Source organism: Sminthopsis crassicaudata, chromosome 3, assembly GCF_048593235.1.
Source record: "Sminthopsis crassicaudata isolate SCR6 chromosome 3, ASM4859323v1, whole genome shotgun sequence".
Classification (NCBI taxonomy): Eukaryota; Metazoa; Chordata; class Mammalia; order Dasyuromorphia; family Dasyuridae; genus Sminthopsis; species Sminthopsis crassicaudata.
In genome coordinates, this window is record NC_133619.1 from 568588905 (window position 1) to 568609552 (window position 20648).

General features: G+C 37.8%; 1 protein-coding gene across 2 annotated transcripts in view; it reads left to right on the forward strand.

Annotated features, from left to right (window-relative positions):
- Window positions 1-624: 624 nt before the first annotated feature.
- The window catches only part of FAM124A (family with sequence similarity 124 member A), a 109172-nt gene continuing 89148 nt past the window's right edge, over window positions 625-20648 (forward strand). Inside the window, exons 1-2 of one of the 2 annotated variants that reach the window (XM_074304780.1) lie at window positions 625-930; window positions 20181-20212. In XM_074304780.1, coding sequence (XP_074160881.1) covers window positions 860-930; window positions 20181-20212 — 103 coding nt within the window. In that variant the 5' untranslated portion in view covers window positions 625-859. The remainder of the gene's footprint in view (window positions 931-20180; window positions 20213-20648) is intronic. The other variant, XM_074304781.1, reaches the window with a different exon arrangement.

Genomic DNA, 20648 nt, shown 5'->3' on the forward strand with positions numbered 1-20648 from the left:
ACTTGGGGAGAGTGGGGGAAGCGGGTAGAAGTTCCTTGATAGACATTTACAGAAGCGCTCACTGTCCTGGTGCCCTTCATATCATCTGTGATGGAGCATTCCTTACTGAGAAGGGAATTTGGCAGCCAAAGAACCTGATCCGTTTATTCTGCAAGTAAGAAAATCGAGGCACAGAATCACGGATTTGGAGATGGAACTTTAGCGCCCACTGAATCCACTGCACCACATCATAAATAGATGGAATATGTGGGGCCCACTCTATTCATTTCTCAGAGGGAAACTAAAACACAAAAGTTTTGTCCAGGGTCGTGTATCTAGGAAATGAATGGAGTAGAATTTGAACTCAGGCCCTCCTGCCTCCAATACCTATACTCTACATCATGTTCGTTCTTGTCCTACAAAAAGCCCTTGAGCTCTTTGGGAAGGAAATTATAGACAGGAGGGAAAATATACCCAGCGAAGGCAGCTCACGAACGTCCACCCAAGCACACGCGCGCGCGCACACAAACGCACACAAAACACACTCACAAGCGTTGGGAGGGAGGAGCGTGGCCATAGTAGCAGGAGAGGAGGTGGGAGGGAGTGGGAGGAGGAGGAGGAGGAGGGAGGGGGACTCCGACACCCTGTGCACAGCCTAGCGAGGAGAAAGAAGGAGGCGGAGAAAAGAGGTACAGGCGCCGGCCGCCGCCGCCGGAGCACGGATGCCAGAGTTGCGATTCGGGAGCGGGGAGCGACCGCTGTCCTCGGACGGGAGCCAAGCGGGCCCCTGTGGGAAGGAAGGAAGGAAAGGATAATGTCACTGCTGCTGCGGCGGCGGCCAGCCCGGGATCCCGAGGAGGAGTCGTGACTCGAGCCTGCCATGGACCCGAAGGCGGGCGGGGGCGAGGAGGAGGAGGATGACTGTGTGGACTCGGGAGCCGAGACCGGAGGGTGAGGAGGGATGGGAGGGATACCGATCTTGGAGCGCAATTGGGACGCGGGGAGAGTGAGCGCGCAGGCTCAGCTGTGGCTGGGGACGCGAAGAGAGGGGGCGGCAGGGGCTCCCCAAGCTCGGTGGGGAAGCGGGCGTCGGAAGGGCGCGGGTCGGGGACCATGCCCCCCCTCCCCATCTCCATCCTTGGAAACTCCCCTCCCCCACTCCGCCGTGGGAGGGGAGAGAGCTAGAGTGGAGTAAGGAGAGTTTCCATGTGGGTGTTACCTTGGTCGCCCCGCTGGGCGGTAGATCAGGCTCCCCCGCGGGGGAAAGATCAGTCTTTTTCGAGAAGTTTTAGGGGGTTGGCGGTAGTCACTAGGGAAGCAGAGCCCGGGACCCCAGGTAAGGGGGGAGGGGAGCTGGGACCTGCTGTCCGGGCCTGGGGAGATAGGTGAGCCCTCTTGTGTAGGGGAAAGAGTCTAGGAGCGGGTGTCGAGGGCACTTCTAATGCCCTCTCCACCCTCCGCTCTCTGCGGCTTCGGAACCTCCTGCTAAGAGCGGCTCGAGATGCTGTTGCACTTGTTGCTGCCCTGGCTTTCTTCTTGCCCGAGCTATTAAAGTCTGTCTAGGACGTTTGGGCCGGATTACAAAAGACTGCTCGCATCTGGCACCTCCAATTACACACACACACCACGGCTTTTGTGTGTATAAATGTATATATGCAAGTGAATGCATATATGTATATTTCCATGTATACGTGTATATTAGGTATTTAAGTACTACAAATCAGGATATTTGTTTTCTCTGTCTGGCTTTAGTGCAGACTTCCTGGTCATACCAGCCCCCAGGAGTCCTCCCCACCGCAGTTGAATCATTAGAGTGTCTCCCTCCCTTCCTGAGTCTGATTCTCAACTTTTGAGATAAAGGGGAGGGGGGTAAGCCTAGTACAATACACTTTTGATTATCTAAAAGACATATTTCCTATCAGCCAGCAAAATAAAATAATAAGCCCAAAATATCAGTCGAAGAATAATTACTCTTTTCCTAACCACCACTGTTTTCCTGTGTAGGACAAAAGGCTGAATGCTGCTGCCAGTGCTTCCTACCCAGCTCCTATCTCGGCCTGGACTTCCAGTGCCTCCCCTGCCCAGTTCACAGGATATAGTAACAGAGCTGGGGTGACCTGGAGTGGAAAGGGATGGTATCTCTTCTGGGGAAGCCTTGAGGGACAGAGACCTGCTCAAGAAGCTGTTATTTCCAAACTAGAGAATTAGTCCGGGGGCAGTTAGGACTCTTTCTGGAGTTTGGCTGAACTGCAGGGCAGACCTGGGGGAGTTCCTAGAGAGTTAACCTCCAGAATGGACCTATTAGTCCATGGAGTATTTACTCTGGACTTGGAATGGCCTCACGCTGCAAGCTCTCCTGGGACTTCCCCATCCCAAACTTGAGAAATTTAACCATTTATGGTATTCATTTGGTTGGAGAACTTCCCTTTTAGTGATCAACTTTAAGTAACTTTAAGTAACTAATTTTAATCTAAGGGATAATATAATTTGTGATTTTCAACTCTTTTGTTGTTTTTATAAATTTGTGAAGTTTTATCAACTTTCATTTTAGGGTTTTGTTTTCTATATGCTATGATCTGGAATGTGAATCCAAGAAGCCATAAAAGCAACCTATTCTTAATTGGTTCAAACCTCTGGCATTTCAATTCACTTCCAATTTGCAATTTCTAACTGGAACAGATAAAAAGGGTCTTTAGCTAGGCTGGTAGAAGGCACTGACCCAGATGGTGACATTATCCTTTAGACTGAGACAGTCAGCAGGACATCTGCTTATGTCTGCCAGCAATGGGCTGTTAATGCTGATGATTTTATGGAGCTCTTTACTGCCTGTGGTACTAAAATTGTGGCACCCCAGTGCAGATTTAGTTGAAAAATTTTTATTCTTTCAATATCATCTTAAACTTTGAGGAGAGAAGTGAACAAGATATATCTAAGTAAAATGTTGTTATACTTGTTAATTTGACTAGTCTTTAAGACATAAGCTTTATTTTCTCTTCTTTTAAATGAGCATTTTAATTTAAATCTTCGTTTTGTCACTAGAGCTATTTCTAGTTTCTCTATGCTTTTTTTTTAGTTCCCTGTCACAAAGCAAAATTTTTTTTGCCAAATGCATCATGCTTTACTCTTCTCTCCAATAGTTATTGGCTACTTCAGCATTCAAGTCTGTTTTCTGGTATCTCAGTCAAGAGACAAAATTTGTTAACTTTTGAATTGAGTTTAGTGGGATTTACATTCTGAAATCTTTCATAGCAATTTTTTATCTATCCTGTCTACCACATTCCTTATTTCATGGAGACCTGTGACTCCAGACCCTCTGATGTGAAAACCTCCTTCTCCAATGAATCAATAACTATATTATAGTTAATATGTGTGTGATTTACCCATGTTCATACAGCTTGTGTGTCAGAATCTAGTTTTGAATTATAGTCAATATTACCATTACCTTTGAAAAGGGTTCTATCATTCTACACAATGTGTCTTTGTGACTTCCCAGACCATAACTCCATGCACTGGCCATAACTTCACTATATATGCTGCCTCTCCCACTAAATGTAAGATTCTGAAACTCTTTCATTTGAAATCTTTCGGCCCTTCAATGAGATACGGCTCCCTCCTAATGATGTGACTTCCCTCATTACTTGCCACACTTCCATATTCCCATAATTCACATTAGAATTCTTTTAGTTTATCATTGTCACTTCTGTACAATCTTTTCTCTTTTGACATTCATAATTTCCAAATTTATTATTCTTTCCAGTTACTGATGGCCATTATCTTGGACACTCAGATTTACTGTTTCCTTCTTCATTGAGTTCAGAGTCATAGCCTCATCTCCTCTCTTATTAGAATTCTGCAACATGCATATTAATATTCCTTCAAACATCTTAGCTTCCTGATTTCTCAATTTTACTCAGTTTCCATGTTTATTCACTCTATTTCCCACAGAGATGATCAAACCCTTGATCTTACCATTATCCAGAAGATTCTACTTTCTTCTTCATGGCCCTCGAAATTCTTTTCTATGATAACAATCTTTTATTGTTCCATATTTTCCTGTGCTTTTTAACACACACACACACACACACACACACACACACACACACACTCACACCTTTTTCTCCTTTCTATGATCTCCATATCTTGCATTCTTCAGCTCTTTCTCAGGCAACCATCCTTGTAATACTTACATTCTTCTTTCTTCCTTCTCTGTCTCTTGCTTAACCAACTCTTGGTAGTAAAATTGATAGTAAATAACTTCATAATCTTCAATTGATTCACTATTTTCTACCTTTGAATCTCTTGCCTATATGTCTTGTTGCTGATCCCGACTTACCAAATCTCAGCCTCAGCTAAATCTCACTGTCTACCTCCTCAGTTATTCATGTGTTGTTGAATGGAACTAAAATAATTCATGAAACTGTACAGATTTTCAAATTTTTGTTATCTACTCTCAAATGGGTTCTCACTGCAGTAGGGCAAGCATTCTGTTCTTTATAACTGTGTTAAACCTTGTCTCTCTTTAAGCTTCCTACTCTACTAATAACCTTAAATCAGAGAGAGAGAGAGAGAGAGAGAGAGAGAGAGAGAGAGAGAGAGAGAGAGAGAGAGAGAGAGAGAGCACATTGATAGGGTTCCCTCTGTATTATCTTTCATTACCATCTCCTCTCCAGTAATAACTTATGAGATTGTCTTTATGTCTACCAAGGCAAACTCTTATGTCCTTGATCCCATCTTTTCCTAACTTCTCTAGCTGATTTCTTCAACTATAATAACTCCTTTTTGATTAATCTTTAGTCTCCCTCTATCTACTGACTTGTTCCTTTCTGCCTATAAACTTGCCCATTTTTCCCCATTCTTAAGAAAAAACTGTCCTTGATCCCACTATCCCCACTAACAATTGTGCTGTGATTCAGGGAGATTATACTAGATTTGTGATGGAGAGAGAACCAACTGTACTCAAAGAGAGGTCTGTGGGGACTGAGTGTGGATCACAACTTAAGTGTTTTCACCTTTTTGTTATTGTTTGCTTGCTTTTTGTATTCTTTCTCATTTTTTTCCTTTTTTATTTGATTTTTCTTGTACAGCATGATAAATGTGGAAATATATTTAGAAGAATTGTACGTTTAACATATATTGAATTTTTGCCATTTAGAGGAGAGGATGGGGTGAAGGGAGGGAGAAAATTTGGAACATAAGGTTTTGTATATATATTGAAAATAAAAAGCTATTATTTATAAATCGTCCTATATCTCCCCTTCCATTTGCAGCTAAAGTCTTTCACTCTTTGCTTCTATTTTCTCTTCTTTCTCTCCACTTCTAGATCATCTACAATCTTGCTTCTGATTTCATTATTCAATTATAATGTCAATCTCCAAAGTTACTGATAGTCTCTTAATAGTCAATCCTAATGGCCTCACCTCAATTTTTGTCTTTCTTGATTAGGTAGTGCAGTAGTAGATAAAGGACTGGGTTTAAAATAAGGAAGACAAGTTCTAATACGATTTCAAACATTTACTATCTGTATAATTGAACAAGTCAACTTTTATCTCAGTTTCCTTATCTGTAAAATCGAGAATAATATCACCTACTTCTCAGAGTTGTTATGATTATCAAATGAGATAATATTAGCACAATGCTAATCCATAATTTTTTTCCTCTCTCCCTTTTTTCCAATTTTATTTTATTACTGTCAAAGCACCACCATCCTTCCAGACAACATTCAAATAAATATATAAAGCAATCTATAAACATGATAGATAGGAAATAGTGCCTGACATAGTAGGTGCTTAAATATATGCTTCTTGTTTCCTTCCTTCTTTTTAGCCTTTGACACTGGTGATCATTTTATATAGTCTCTCCTAATTAGGTTATCAGGATATTGACCTCTCCTGGTTCTATTTTTCATCTGTCCAACTACTCTTCAGTTTTCTCTGCTGGTTCTTCATCCATATCACTCCCACTGTCCATGAATATCCCACAAAGCCTTTTTCTGGTCCCTTTTTAATTTTTTGCTTTACATTATTTAATATGGTGATCTTATCTGCTCCCATGGATTCGATTATTATCTTTATGCATCTGATTCCTAGATCTCTATATCCAGGTCTAATCTCTCATTTGAGGACATCATCTATCTCCAGATGTTCTTGGACATCTCAAACTAAAAACATTTCAAACTCAGCATATTTGAAACAGAACCCCTAATCTCGTCCCCTTCCTTTCTTTCCATCTTTCCATCTTTTGCATCATTGTCCAGAGTACCACCATTCTCCCAGTCATCAAGGCTCACATATTTGGTGTCATCATTGACTCCTCCTTATCACTTGCCTCACTTATCCAATCTCTTTTTAAATTCCTTTATTATATATATTTTAAAATAATAATAGCTTTTTATTTTTCAAAGTACATGAAAATATAATTTTTATCATTTATCCTTGCAAAACCTTGCGCTGTAAATTTTTCTTCCTCTTCACCTTCCCCCTTTCTTGGACAGCAAGTAATTCAATATAAGTTAAACACATGTAATCCTTCTAAACATATTTCCACATTTATCATGCTGCACAAGAAAAATAAGAGCAAAAGGGAGGGAAATGAGAAAGAAAAAAACAAACAAGCAAACAATAATGACAACAAAAAAGGTAAACATTCTATGCTTTCATCCACATTCAGTCTCCATAGTTCTCTCTGGATGTGAATAGATCTTTCCATACCAAGTCTATTGGAACTGCCTTGAATCACCTCATTGTTGAAAAGAGCCAAATCTTTCACAGTTGATTATCACATAATTTTCTTGTTGCTGTGTACAATATTCTCTTGGTTCTACTTACTTCATTTGGAATCCGACATGACATGTATTGTGAAAAATAAAAAGTTATCAAAAAAAAAAGATAAAAGTTGAAGGACCCCACAGAAGGAAAATCAATTCTATTTAATGAAAAAAAAATCCTTCATGACATCTCATATCCACCTCTTTTTTTTCCCATTCATATACAAGCAACCTTAGTTCAGAACTTCATTTCTTCTTGCCTGGAATAGTACAGCTTCTGGTTCTCTTCTGATTCATCTCCCAACTTCAAGTCTCTCCCCACTCAAATCTATTCTTTGCTAAGTTGCCAAGTAGGTCTAACTGTGTCAGTCCCTTACTCTGTATTCCCAGGTGGCTTCCTGTTTATTTCTGGGATCAAATATAAACTTTGTTTTGAATTTAAAGTCTTTTCTATCACAGTCCCTTCTTATCTTTCCTGTCTTCCTTTGCTCCAATCCGCTCTGAGGACTCTGCTATCAGAGACACTAACCTTTCTGTTTTTCATATTCAGACATTGACTTTGTCCTGTCAAACTGGCAGTCCCCCTAACCCCCAAATGGTCTTCACTCTCATCTCCATCTCATAATTTCTTGCCTTAAAAATTCAGAACAAAGTCCATCTTCTTCTTTTGTGATCTATTTTTCCTATCCCTAATTTTTCTGTCCCCTTGGAGTTTATCCTCCATCTATTCCCTATATCATATATGTACCTAGTGATTTGTGAGACATATACGTACACAAAGAGCTAAGAATCAGGAACACTACTCTTCATGAGTTCAAATCTGTCCTCAGGCACATACTAACTGTGTGACCCTAAGCAAGTCAATTTACCCTTTTTGCCTCAGTTTCTTCATCTGTAAAATGAGCTAGAGAAGGAAATGGCAAGCTGCTCTATTATTTTTGTCAAGAAAACCTCAAATAGGATCGTGGAGAGTGGACATGACTGAACAACAGCACCTAGTGATTTAAATGGTGTTTCCCTTATAAGAAAGTATATCTGTGGCCAGGGACTTGTTATAATTAGTATCTTTATCATTTAACACTATTTGACACATAGTAGATACTTGTTAACTGATTCACTGAGGGAAAAGACTATCTGCTTTTGTGTCTATGTTACCAATATTTAACAGGAGGCTTGGCACATGGTAAGTACTTAATAAAGGCTGTTAATTCATTCATTTCATCTTTGGTACCTGGTGGTTCAGTGGATAAAAAGCTGGGACTACAATCATGAATATCTGAGTTCCAATGTGCTCTCTGACACAATTGAGCTTTGTGACCTTGAATAAGTCATTTAACCAGTTTGCCTTAGTTTTCTCAATTGTAAAATGGGATAATAATAGCAACAATTTTAAAGGTTGTTGTGAGTATGAAATGATATAAGATTTATTTAAAAGTGTTGAATACAGTGTCTGGCCCATAATAAATGCTTGATAAATGTTTATTGCTATCCTTTCTGCCTCCCTCCCAAATTTCTAACTATATAATAATAACTCACATTTTTCTAGTAGCGTAAAGCTTATAGAGATATTCCTCAGCCCTTTTAGCCTTATTTACATGAGTTACCTTCACACATGTTGTATATTAACTAAACTAGCTTTCTTGCTGGTAAACACTTAAGACATTTCGTCTTCTTTCTTCCATGAGTGAAAAGTATATCTTCTTTCTCTCTACCTCTTAGAATCTCTAGCCCTTTTCAGAAATCAACATAAGTGCGGCCCTTCTACACTAAGGCTTTCTGCATGCCCACAGTTACTCTCTCCTTCCTCTTTGATAATTGTTGTTCTATCACAACCCTTTTTGGTTTTCTTCAAATCCTATTTGGGTTTTCTTGACAAAGATACTAGAATGGTTTGCTATTTCCTTTTTCAGTTCATTTTACAGATGAGGAAACTGAGGTAAACAGGGTTAAGTGACTTGTCTAGGATCATATAGACAGTAAGTGTCTGAGGCTGGATTTGAACTAGGACTTTCTAACTCCAGACCCAGCACTCTCTCCAATGTACTACCTAACAGCCCATATGGTAATATCACCATAAATACAAATTGCAATTAATCAGTTTGAATGAAAGTGACAGTTTAAAAAATTGCCATGTATAGATATAAAGAGAAAACTATCAAAAGGATAGACTTTGTCTTTTCATTATTTAATACTCAGTTGGCTTTTTGCCCATTAAACAAGCAGCAAATGTTATAGAGCAGAATAAACAAATAAATATATTATGGCCAGTGTTATCTACAGCTACCTATATACTGTTGATTTGTTCAAATAATTATACTCTTTCAGTCTTTAATTAATTCTTGTGTTTTTTGCCCTGGCATTTTTCTCTTTGCTTGGTATGACATTGCTACTGCCCCACATATCCTTCAAGCCAACATTGTAAGCAAGGCAGTATTCTTCAGCCATAATTGCTTTCGATTGGAAGCCACAATTTCCCAAATCCACTTGAAAGCAAGCTTTGTACTTCAGCATGCTTTTTATTGCCTACGGCTGACAAGCAGACTGCTAGAGAGTGGTAAACTATTTTAAGTAACTGAATCCCCTTAACAAAGGGACAGGCAAGATTGTTTTATATCTATATAAAAGAAATAGAACAAATGAAGCTTGGCTTTAGAATGGCCATCAGTAAGATTTGTCCACTGAACCACTGTTTCAAGCAGAACTATATAAAGTGGATTCATTTCTTTGGACATTGTAATCAAGCATTACAGAATGACCCTCTTTACGTCATTCCTGAACCACTGAATCAGGGTCATACAGTGACCCTTACCTATGGCTCTCCTCCAGTTGATGATATCATAGAATTGGCAGATGAGAGCCAGACCATCTAGTGTTTTTAGAATGGGTAGATAGACAAAGAATAAACTGAAGAAACAAACTCTGAAATAGATAAAGAGAAAGGCAAGGAGAAGTCATAGTATTTCTTCTTTCTGATCAAGAGAAGGTGATACACTTATTACTCACTGTAGATCTTTGTTTTCCTTTACATAGTATTTGGTCCAGTGCCCTGGATTTGCTGAAAATTAAACCAGTGAGGTTTGTGTTGCAGTGAATGATATTATTCGTAAAGGCAAAGTGGCCCATCAATTATAATCTTAAATTTTATGCCAATTTCCTAGAGAAAAATTTTAGGAAAATATAATTGGAAAACCCAGAAATTAGCCAAAACAAAACAAAACAAAACAAAACTCCAATGTTCATTATTTGTGCTCACCAAGTTTCCATTGTTTGTGTTTGATGGGGAGTTCCCAGGTCAACTGGATGAGTTTACAAGATGTGACCTTTTGTGTGGGACTAAACCACGGCACATAGCTAGTAAGGGCCAAAGATATGATTTAAACCCCAGTCTTTTTGATTTTTTATTAGATCAGTCGTCTAGCCATTAAGCTAAACTGCCTCATATCTCTGTTATAGACAGAGTTAATTTCATCTACTAATTAAATAGCCATGGAGCCAATCAATCTTAACTTTCAAGCCCCTATAGTGTTGAATTGAGTAAGTTATGCCCTGTTGGAGTATACTTAAGAGGCTCCTGATTTAGAATCTGAGTAGAGCAAAAAGTTCTGATATGACAGCAAGCTAGTTTTCATGTTTAGGTAGCTAGATATTATACATAGAGATAGATATATGATATATGTGTATGTATATATGTGTGTATGTATATATGCATATATTCACATCTTAATGCTGGTTCTAACGTAGAACCATACCACTTTTCTACTTATAAAACTTGTATGTATAAAACAAGCATACAAAGTTCGATAAATATTTCAATTAATCATTAAACAAGCATTTATTAAGTGCCTACTGAATGTCAGACACCATGCTAAGTAGAGGATACAAAGTCAGAAATCAAACAGGCCCAGATGTATCCAAATCCACTGAGACTAACTGGAAATGAATGTGGCGTGGTAAAGAGTGAAGACTGATTCTGGAGATTTGTCATATTTTGGCATTTGCAATAATGGAAATTCTTTGAATAAAATGTTGCATTTGTATTTTTAAAATGTTCAAATCTGAGATTGTGGTATAACAGAATGGGAAGACAGAAAAGTTGAACTCTTGCCTCAGCTTTGTCACCTATTGACTGTGTTTCATATATATGCATATAAAATATGAACACATACACCATATATACATATATTTAGAACTAGTGAATAGAACTGTGATTTTTCTAAGTCCTTGGAACTAGGTAACACTGAATAGAGTGCCAGAGAGAGTCAGAGAGACTTGTCTTACTGAGTTCAAATCCAGCTTCATACATTTCTTGCTGTGTGATCCTGGGCAAGTCACTAAATCTTATTTGCTTTAGTTTTCTCATCTATAAAATGAACTGGAGAAGGAATGACAAACCACTTCAGTATCTTTGCCTAGAAAATCCTTAATAGGATAGGGGAGAATCAGTCATAACTAAAAAGCAACTAAAAACAAAATGATGATTATTATATGATTATATAGCTTAACCTAATATGTATCTATGTAATAATCTATTGCATCCTCTCATGTGCTTTGGGATTAGTCATTTTAAATGAGAAAACTAGAAAATTATTAAACATTTTATTACAAAATTGTTATAGTATTTTATCTCCAGGCATTAAACATCTTAATATTCTTTCTATCTTAAACTAATAATAGAATTAGCCAAGTAGATTTGTCATATTTTGGCATTTGCAAAAATGGAAGTTCTTTGAATAAAATGTTGCATTTGTAGAGTTAAAATGTTCAAATCTGAGATTGTGGTCTAATAGAATAGTAAGGCAGAAAAGATGAACTCTTGCCTCAGCTTTGTCACCAGTTGATTGTGTAACTTTGGAAAAAACACATAGTCCCTTCTGGATTTCAATTTCCATACACATTTAACAATGTAATTGGACCAGCCGATCTCTAAGATTTTTCTATTTTTCAAGTTCTATAATTATCAAGGAATTTCATTTGATAGGAGAAAGCCAAATGTTATTTTCCTTCCATTCTGTTTTGTTGGCATTATGTTCTCTGTTAGGTCATTTAAATAAGCAACAGAAATAGTTTTGAAAATATTTTTAGTTCAATATGTTCAAAAATTTTTAATTGGAAAGAAACATGACATTTTAGCTTTTTAATGACAGCTGGGGAGTTGAAAGAGTATAATACTCTTTAGTCAAATTAAGAGGAACTCATCAATTCATCCTAATGCCTTTGTCGTTGAGTTGCCTAAGTCTTTAGCTGATCAGCTTGGCTGACTTGGGATCTATGAAGTGCTGTTATGTGCAAGTCATAACAGAAAGAGTACAGGACCTGGGGTCAAGAAACCTAGTGCAGAACTGTGACTCAAACATCTGCCAGCTTTGACACTGGAGAAGCCATTTCACTTCAAACTCCCCCTCCCCCCCAGTTTCCTCATCTGTAAAACGGGAATAATATTTCTACTGTTTACCTAACAGGGTAGCTGTAGGAGAAGCGTTTGGTGAATCTTATAGAATCATAAAGATGGCCCAACATAACAAGTCTGGGTTTACATAAATAATAATTTATGTAAATAATCTTAGGGACTGAACTAAGAAATTAGTACTTTAACCACATATCTAGAGAAATATTGTTATATATCTTGCCTCTAAGATGCTGTGAATATGATTCATAAGGTCATTGGTTTAGAACTGGAAAAGAACCTGAAAGGCCACCTGGATCATTCTCTTCATTTTACAGTAAAAAGGTCTCTCAGACCCCATATAAGCCCTGAAGGCAAGGAGGATTTTATTGGATTTAGGGCAGATTTTTTTTTCATCTTACAAAAAAAGCAAAAAATTCAAAGGAGTCATGGAGGAACCCATGATCAAGCAGTCCATTTCCCTTCCCTTCCACAAGATTCACAATTATCTGAACTTGTGATGGATTTTGGCTCTGACCTCAAAAAGAAACTAAGTTTGAAACTGGTAGGTAGGTAGCACTCTAACATTACAGGGAGCCCTTCTTGAATTCTACACATGCCCATTCTTATGGTACTGCTCTAAGGGCTTGGACATCCCTGGAAAGGAAACACATCTGGGAATACTAGGCAAGCAATCTTACTATCTTTTGGACCCATTCTATATAAATAACTCACTGTAATAGTAATGCAAAATCTAAGTCCCTTACTTATATTGTATCTTTAGTCCCGCTTCACTGCTCCCATGATCAAAGTCAAAGTCTTCTCTCTTCCTCTCTTTTACTACTTCTCTCTTCCTTTCCCTCTCCTCTTTCTTTCTGTCTTTTCCACTTCTCTTTCTTCCTATCCCCCTTTCTCTTCTCTCATCTCTTCTTTTCTTTTCTTTTCTCTCTTTTCTTCATCCCTTCCTTTCCCCTCTCCTCTCCTCTCCTCTTCCTTCCTGTGTCCCTTGCTCTCTTTTCCTGTCTTTTCTTCTTTTCTTTTCTCTTCTTTTCTTCTAATTCCTTTTCTTCTTCTCTTCTACCCGCTCCTCTTCTTCTCTAATTGATAATTCTTGGATAATTCCTATTGTTTTCAAAGAAGACTAGATTTTTGAGCTTTTAAACCTAAAAGTTAGGGCAACTTTTACAACATGTTACCTATGAAGTATTTCCTCCTTTAACTAGAAAGCTAGAATTCAGTAATGACATTGTCTAAGAATTTGCTCTTGGGCCATGTGGATAAACTTGCTCTTCTTACCATGTGCTTCTGCTCTCACCAAGTCTCAGGTGAAGTTCTCCTTCCTGTTGTGCTCTCAGAAATTCTCCAGCAGCAAAACAGGAGAGAAAAGAGATGAACACTCTTCTTGGTTTTTTCCTTATAGAAGAACATATAAGAATTGTTCTTTCCAACATCGTGCCAAGAATCCAAGTCAACCAATTTATCCTGCCCTTATCATGAAAACTTGCCCTCTAAGAGAGGAGTTAATCTTTTTTGTCTGGCACAATTTATGGATCCCTCCTCATAAAAAATTTTTAAATACACAGTATCACAAAATAAATTTTATTGAAATATAGTTATCAAAATATTTTCAAAAATAAGTTCCTAGACACCAGGTTAAGAATTACTGCTTTAGGGCAGCTAGGTGGCATAGTAGATAGAGCACCAACCCTGAAGTCAGGAGGACCTGAATCAAATTTGGTCTCAGACACTTAACACTTCCAATTGTATGACCCTGGGCAAGTCACTTACCATAATTGTCTCAGGAAAAAAAAATGCTGCTTTAGAGACATATCTATATGTTTTATGGAGAGTTGTAATACAATGTCCTTATCAAAGGCTTGTTTGCAGTATGTAGAGCTTATTCAAATTGATTCATTCATAAAATATTTATTAAGGACCTATTATGTGCCAGAATTTTGTGCTAAGGGCAGGGTTACAAAACCAAAGCAAAACACTTCTTATCCTCAAAGAACTTTAAGTTCTATTAAGGAGAAGCACATATACACTTAAAATTAAATCTAAAATATATAAAAAAAGTAGTTAAAAGACAGTTAAGTAATATAGTAGGTAGAGCACTGTGCTTGGGCTCTCATCATTCCTGAGTTCAAATTTACCCTCAGACACTCATTAGCTCTGGGACCCTGGTCAAGTTATTTATAAAATGGATTGAGAAGGAAATGGGCAAACCACTCCAGTTTCTTTGCCAAGAAACCCCAAATGGGATCACAATGAGTCAATTATGACTGAAACAATTTAACAACAGCAAGAACAGGCTAAAAATAATTTCCAAAGAGAAACCTCAAGCAACCAAGGAAATCCAGGTGGGCCTCCTGTAGGAAGAGGTACTTGAGCTGAATTTCGAAGCAAATTAGGAATCTTATGAGCAGATCTAAGGATATAAGGCATTTCCAGGCATGGGGACCAGCCCATGCAAAGATCAATATTGCCATATTTTTTTTAATATTGCCATATTTAGATAATAGCAAACAAATCTTTTTGTTGTCCAGTCATTTTTCAATCATTTCTGACTCTTCATGACTTCATTTGGGGTTTTCTTGGCAAAGATACTCAAATGGTTTGCCATTTCCTTGTCCAACTCATTTTACAGATGAGGGAACCGAGGCAGAGTTAAGTGACTAGCCCAGGATCTCCCAGCTGGAGGCTCAGGCTACATTTGATGAATCTTCCCAACTCTAGACCTGATGCTCTGTGTACTATAGTGCCACCTAGCTGCCCTAGCAAGCCAACAGGCAAGTTTAACAAAGCAAGAGAGTGTGAGGGAGAGAAATGTGCAATGAGATTCCTAACATAAGCTGGAGTCAGATTGTAAAGAGGTTTTAAAGCCAACAAAGACAGCCTTGATTAACTGCACCTTTGCCCCAGTTAATTATTAGCAGTCCTTTTCTATCAAATAGCAATGAAATCCATAACTTCAATTCTGAGTGATCTTCTGAGGTGCAGGAAGGCTCCATGATGTCAGGCAGCTTGCTTGATGCAGAAACTGCCTTTTTTGGGGACCGCTTTTTCCACTCACTGTACGCCTCATAGTTAATGCCTTTGAGCTTACATTCATCCCACCCCACCACTATCATCCCCCAAAAAACCCACATAATCATACAACGTTCCCCTAGGCTCATACTTACTATTGTTTATCAGGATATCTCCCTCCCTCCCTTCCTTCTTTTCTCCTTCCCTCTTGCTCTCTTTTTCTCCCTTTTCCACTCTTTCTCCCCTCTTCCTCTATGTTTCCCTTCTTTTCCCTTCTTCCCTTCCTTCCTCTTTGTCCCTCCCTCTCTCATTACTTACTTCTCCCCCTTCCCTTATTCTCTCTCTCTCTCTCTCTCTCTCTCTCTCTCTCTCTCTCTCTCTCTCTCTCTCTCTCTCTCTCTCTCTCTCTCTCTCCCCCATTTCCTATGTGTGTGTGTGTGTGTGTGTGTGTGTGTATATATATATATATATATATATATATATATATATATACACATTTATGTAGTGTTTTAAGACTTATAAAGAACTTTACAAAATTCTCATTTGATTCTTAAAACAACCATGGGAGGTAGGTAGATTGGTTATATCACTATATCAAACTAAAGTGAATATATCATTATGTTATACTAGATATATGTGAACTAGAAAACCATTATCTCATCAATTCCACTGAGTTAACACTTTGTTTCAAGTATACTTCTTTCAGGTATACTCCTCCAAAGTTCTGCCTTTTACAAATACATACTATCATCATCCTCATTTTATAGATAAGGTAACTGAGGCAGGTAGAAATTAAGTAGCTCACCCAAAGTCTCACAACTAGTACATATTTGGATGGGGCTTTGAGCTCACATCTTCCTGACTCCAATCCAGCTCTATGGCTTCTCCACCTTTCCTTTCCTTGTTTGTTTGTTTGTTTTTGTTTGTTTGTTTGTTTGTTTTTGGTTTTGTTTTTGAGGAAAACTAAACTAAAAGGAAAAAAAGTGAATCTATGAATTTTACATTAGGAAAAAAATGGTTAATGAAAAAAAAAGATTTTTCTTTTCAAAAGAAAAATTAAATCTAAAATATATAAAAAGTAGTTAAAAGACAGTTAAGTGATATAGTAGATAAAACATTGTGCTTGGGCTCTCATCTTCCTGAGTTCAAATTTGAGATTTGCTAGGGAGTCTGGCAACCCCCATTCTATAAACTTGATACCAATAGGAATTCCCAGAAGATGTCAGGACAGTCCTGATGTTGTCTCTTGAGTTCACACTGCACCAATATAAAGAATTTAGGTCTATAAAACAAACAGAACCAAAAAAATAAATCAATCCTGGATGAGTCTAATGGAATTCCATTGGCAACTATCAAGTCCTAGACTCATACAGCTGAAATTCAGGTTTGGAGGATATCCTGAAATCTCACTAAGTCTTAATCCCATGGCTCCAGTCCTCTTAACAGGATGTTAAATAAGTCTATCCATACCTGCTACAGGCATATACAGTTTTAAGTCCTAAAGGTTTACCACCCTATAATCTCATCAAGGTGATCAATTGAGTCCCCTTGGTCATCCCCTACATATAAATCATTTAAATTCATTTATATTCATAAATCAACTTCTAAATTGGGGAGATTTTTGAATCCACACCCAAAGATAGGAACTTAATTGAACATGAAGTCATGAAGGATCCTTAGTCAAGTTCCCTTTCTTCAGGAAACAAATTCTGCTGAGTTGTTTTTTGTTTTTGTTTTTAAAGTCTGGATGCTTGCATTTGGCAATTTTATACCAATTCTCACATCATTTCTCTCTTCCCTAGTTCCCCTGTGGGGTTGCTTATTGAGGTAAAATATGTCAACACATCCTTCTTCCTTGTGTCAAATAACCAGATATAACAGTGGTACATATCTTCTGCCGCCAAGATAGAAGGTGTGAAGGAGTTTTTATGGACTGATGGCCCAGTCTGTGTACCACAATGTGGCAACTGCCTTAGCACCCTGGGTACCTTAGAATCAGCCAGAGTCAGGATAAACAAGTCTTTATTGGTCTTTTTCGGTAGAATTGAAGAGAGTGGATGGGTAGGATCTCTGCAACCTCACCTCTTCAGCTCTCTCACAGAAGTGACCCTGGCTAGTCTCCCTCCACCTCCTAGTCCCTTCCACAATTCTCTGTATACACCAAAAGTTTGGGCCAGCACAGGATAGTGGGAAGGGCCATTTTCCAAGCATTGGAAGAGTATTGTCCAATCAGTAATTAGCCTCAAGTACTTGATTGTCTGACCCCAGTAATTGACTCAAGAGTTTCAGCCCTTTACACCACAATACAGGAAAGTTTTTTTTCCCCTGAAGCAATTGGGGTTAAGTGACTTGCCCAGAGTCATATAGTAGGAAGTGTTAAGTGTCTGAGACCATATTTGAACTCAGGTCCTCCTGACTTCAGGGCTGGTGCTCTATCCACTGTGCCACCTAGCTGTCTCAATACAGGAACGTTTTTAAGGTTTATGTTTGTGTTTTATATTTATGCATATCTATTTCTAATATTACTGTACAACAGTTTTACATTTTCATAGAGGCAGCTGGTGTGGTGGTGAAAAGATCAAATTAATATTAGTCAAGTTTCTCTCCTATTGCATTAGTTTCCCCAAATATAAAAATGGGGAATTACCTTCCAGGGTTGAAATAAGGATCAAATTAGATAATATCCTGAAAATTCCTGGCACATATTAAGTGGTTTATAAATTATAGGTATTATTTATTTCTGTGGAAAAAATGATACTATGAATATTTTTCATATCAATCAGTAAACATTTATTAAGCACATACTAAGTTCCAGGTACTGTGGTAAGTGCTGGTCAAACAAAAAGAGGCAAAAGATAGTCCCTATCTTCAAGGAGATTGCAACCTAGGTCTTCTCAAAATATTGATCTATTAATGGGATATTTCTAGGTCAAAGTTTATTGACTTTTATTGAATAATTGTGAGGAATATTTACACATCAATTCACAATCACTTATCAAGCATTTACTATGTGCCAATCACTATGCAAAACACTAGGGAATACAAAGATGAAAGTGAAATAAATGGAGCTTGTCCTCAAGGAGTTAAAATTGTCTTGGGAGAGACAACATGTAGATACACAAGAAAATGAATACTAGGTTTTTTGGGGAACAATTGGAATACCAGAAACTGAGGACAAAGATAGATTTCATGAAGAACTTATATTGCTTGAGCTGCTTTGTAGAAAACTAAGGTTTCAGAGAAGCAGAAATAAATAGGAAGTTCATTCCAGGCATATGAGACAGACAGGGCAAAGACACCCAGATGAGAAATTGTGTGTTGTGTGGGTGGAACAATAAGTAGGTTAACATGGCTGGATCCTATAAGAAGTTTGAAGTGGTAGGACAGAAACAATTTGTGAAGAGATTTAAATGTTAAGGAGAGAAGTTTATATTTGGCCATCAAGTTTGAGCAGAAGGGTGACAGGGGAACAGTATTTTACAAAAATCACTTCTATAACTGTGTCAAGATGGATTACGGAGAGGCCCGAAGTAAAGAGACAAATAAATAGTCCTGGCAGAAAGGTGATGAAGGCCTAAATTAGGGTGATGGCTGCATGAATACAAATAATAGAAATCTTAGAGATCTTTTGGAGATCAAGATGATGGGATTTGGCAACTGATTATATGGAATGAATGAGAATGAGGAGTTTACACCAACCAAGATTTTTTGAAATGATTGAAAATACAGTAGCTCTGTTGATAATAAAAAGGAAAGTTTGGAAGTGGGGGTGATGGGTGTGATGACTTGTCTTTTGAACATACTGAATTTGAGATGCGTATAGGACATCCAGCTGAAAATGCCTAATAAGCAGTTTATTATGTAAAACAGGCACTCAGGAACAAGACAAGGAGAGAATATAGAGCTCAATCTAAAAGTAATCTGCATAGAGATAGTATTCAAACCCCTGTGAGCTGATGAGAGTCACAAAAAGAGTGGAGGGAAAGAAGAGAAGGTCCAAGACAAAACCTTGGAAGATATCCAGTTAGTGGGCATGCTATAGAAATGTTAATTCTTATTATTGGGGGAATTTATTCTAATGAAATTTTGAATGGCAAATGACCAACTCCAATATAAGCAATTACAATTTAAAAATAAATGTATATATTTTAATCTGGTAAATTTGCATAAGACTATATATGTAACATATGTATATGCATAAGATTATATGCATGTGAACCAGTTCATGTAGTAGAAACAGCTTTAGTTTTAGAGTTGAAACTCTTGGTTTTAAATTCTGGTTTTATTGTAATGCCAGAGAAACTGAGGCAAGACAGAGACTGGTTTTTAATCTTTTAATGTGGAGAGCTTTAGGCCAGCTGGCTGAAATGGGACTCTTGTCCAAAAATCATTCCAGCCCTGAGGCAGGGAACTTTTATAGGGTTTTAGTTAATTAGGGTTTGCAAACAGATATATAACCTGAGAATACAATCTTATAGGGGAAACAAAGGCAGATAAAGGGGGTCAGAACACTGGGTGGGTGGGCAAGCCATAATTCCAGGAAAGGATCATAACTTAATCCTTACAGGATGAGGATCAAGATAAGAAGTCGAAGGCAGGAAACAGGGAGATGAGATGCAATGGTCAAACAGAGGGGGAATTATCCTAGCAAGGATCAAGATAATATACCTGGATTTTATAACACTATGATATATAAAGGTGATCGAGCTCCAAGGTTTTTCCAGACTCAATTCTCCCAGTCCTAATGGCAAGGAAAGGGATGGGGTGGCCATAATAACTTTATTCAGAGTATAACAATTCAAGACAGAACATTATGATTACTATATGATAATGGGCTGGTCACCTATCTTTTCAGAGCCTGTTTTCCCGTTCACAAAAGGAGAGGATTTATGTTGCCATACAAAGCTGTTATTGGGAAAGTGCTTTGAAAAGCCTAGTGTGCAATATGAATGTGAATTATTGTTATTGTTTGGATAAAGAAAAATTAAATTGTACAACTATACTTATACCATGGTTTTTATATTTCAGGTCAGACTACAGCCATATGTCCTCTACCAGCAGTAAGTATCACTTGAAAAAACATTCTTCATTTCCTTAAAAGTTATTCCTCTCATTGTTTCTATCTCTCTAATGTGTATATGGGACAGTGGAAGGACTACTGATCTCAAGCCAGAAGCCCTAGATACCAGTCACAAATCTGACATTTATGATTTATGGAGCCAAAGGCAAATCTGTTATCTCCCTTGAGCCTCAGTTCTCTCATCTGTAAAATATATTTCACAAAGAAAACACTTTGTATATTCTAAAATACTACATGGAAATTAGAGGTGATTATTTTATTAAAATAGTGTGTAAACTATAAAAAGGTTCTTTAAATGTGAGAAATAATTAATAATGGTAAAAATATCATAAATAATGTGTTACCAGACTTATCATCCAAAAATCAGATGCTAAAGAGCATACCTATATCTGAAAGCTCTTTGATAGAGGAGAAAA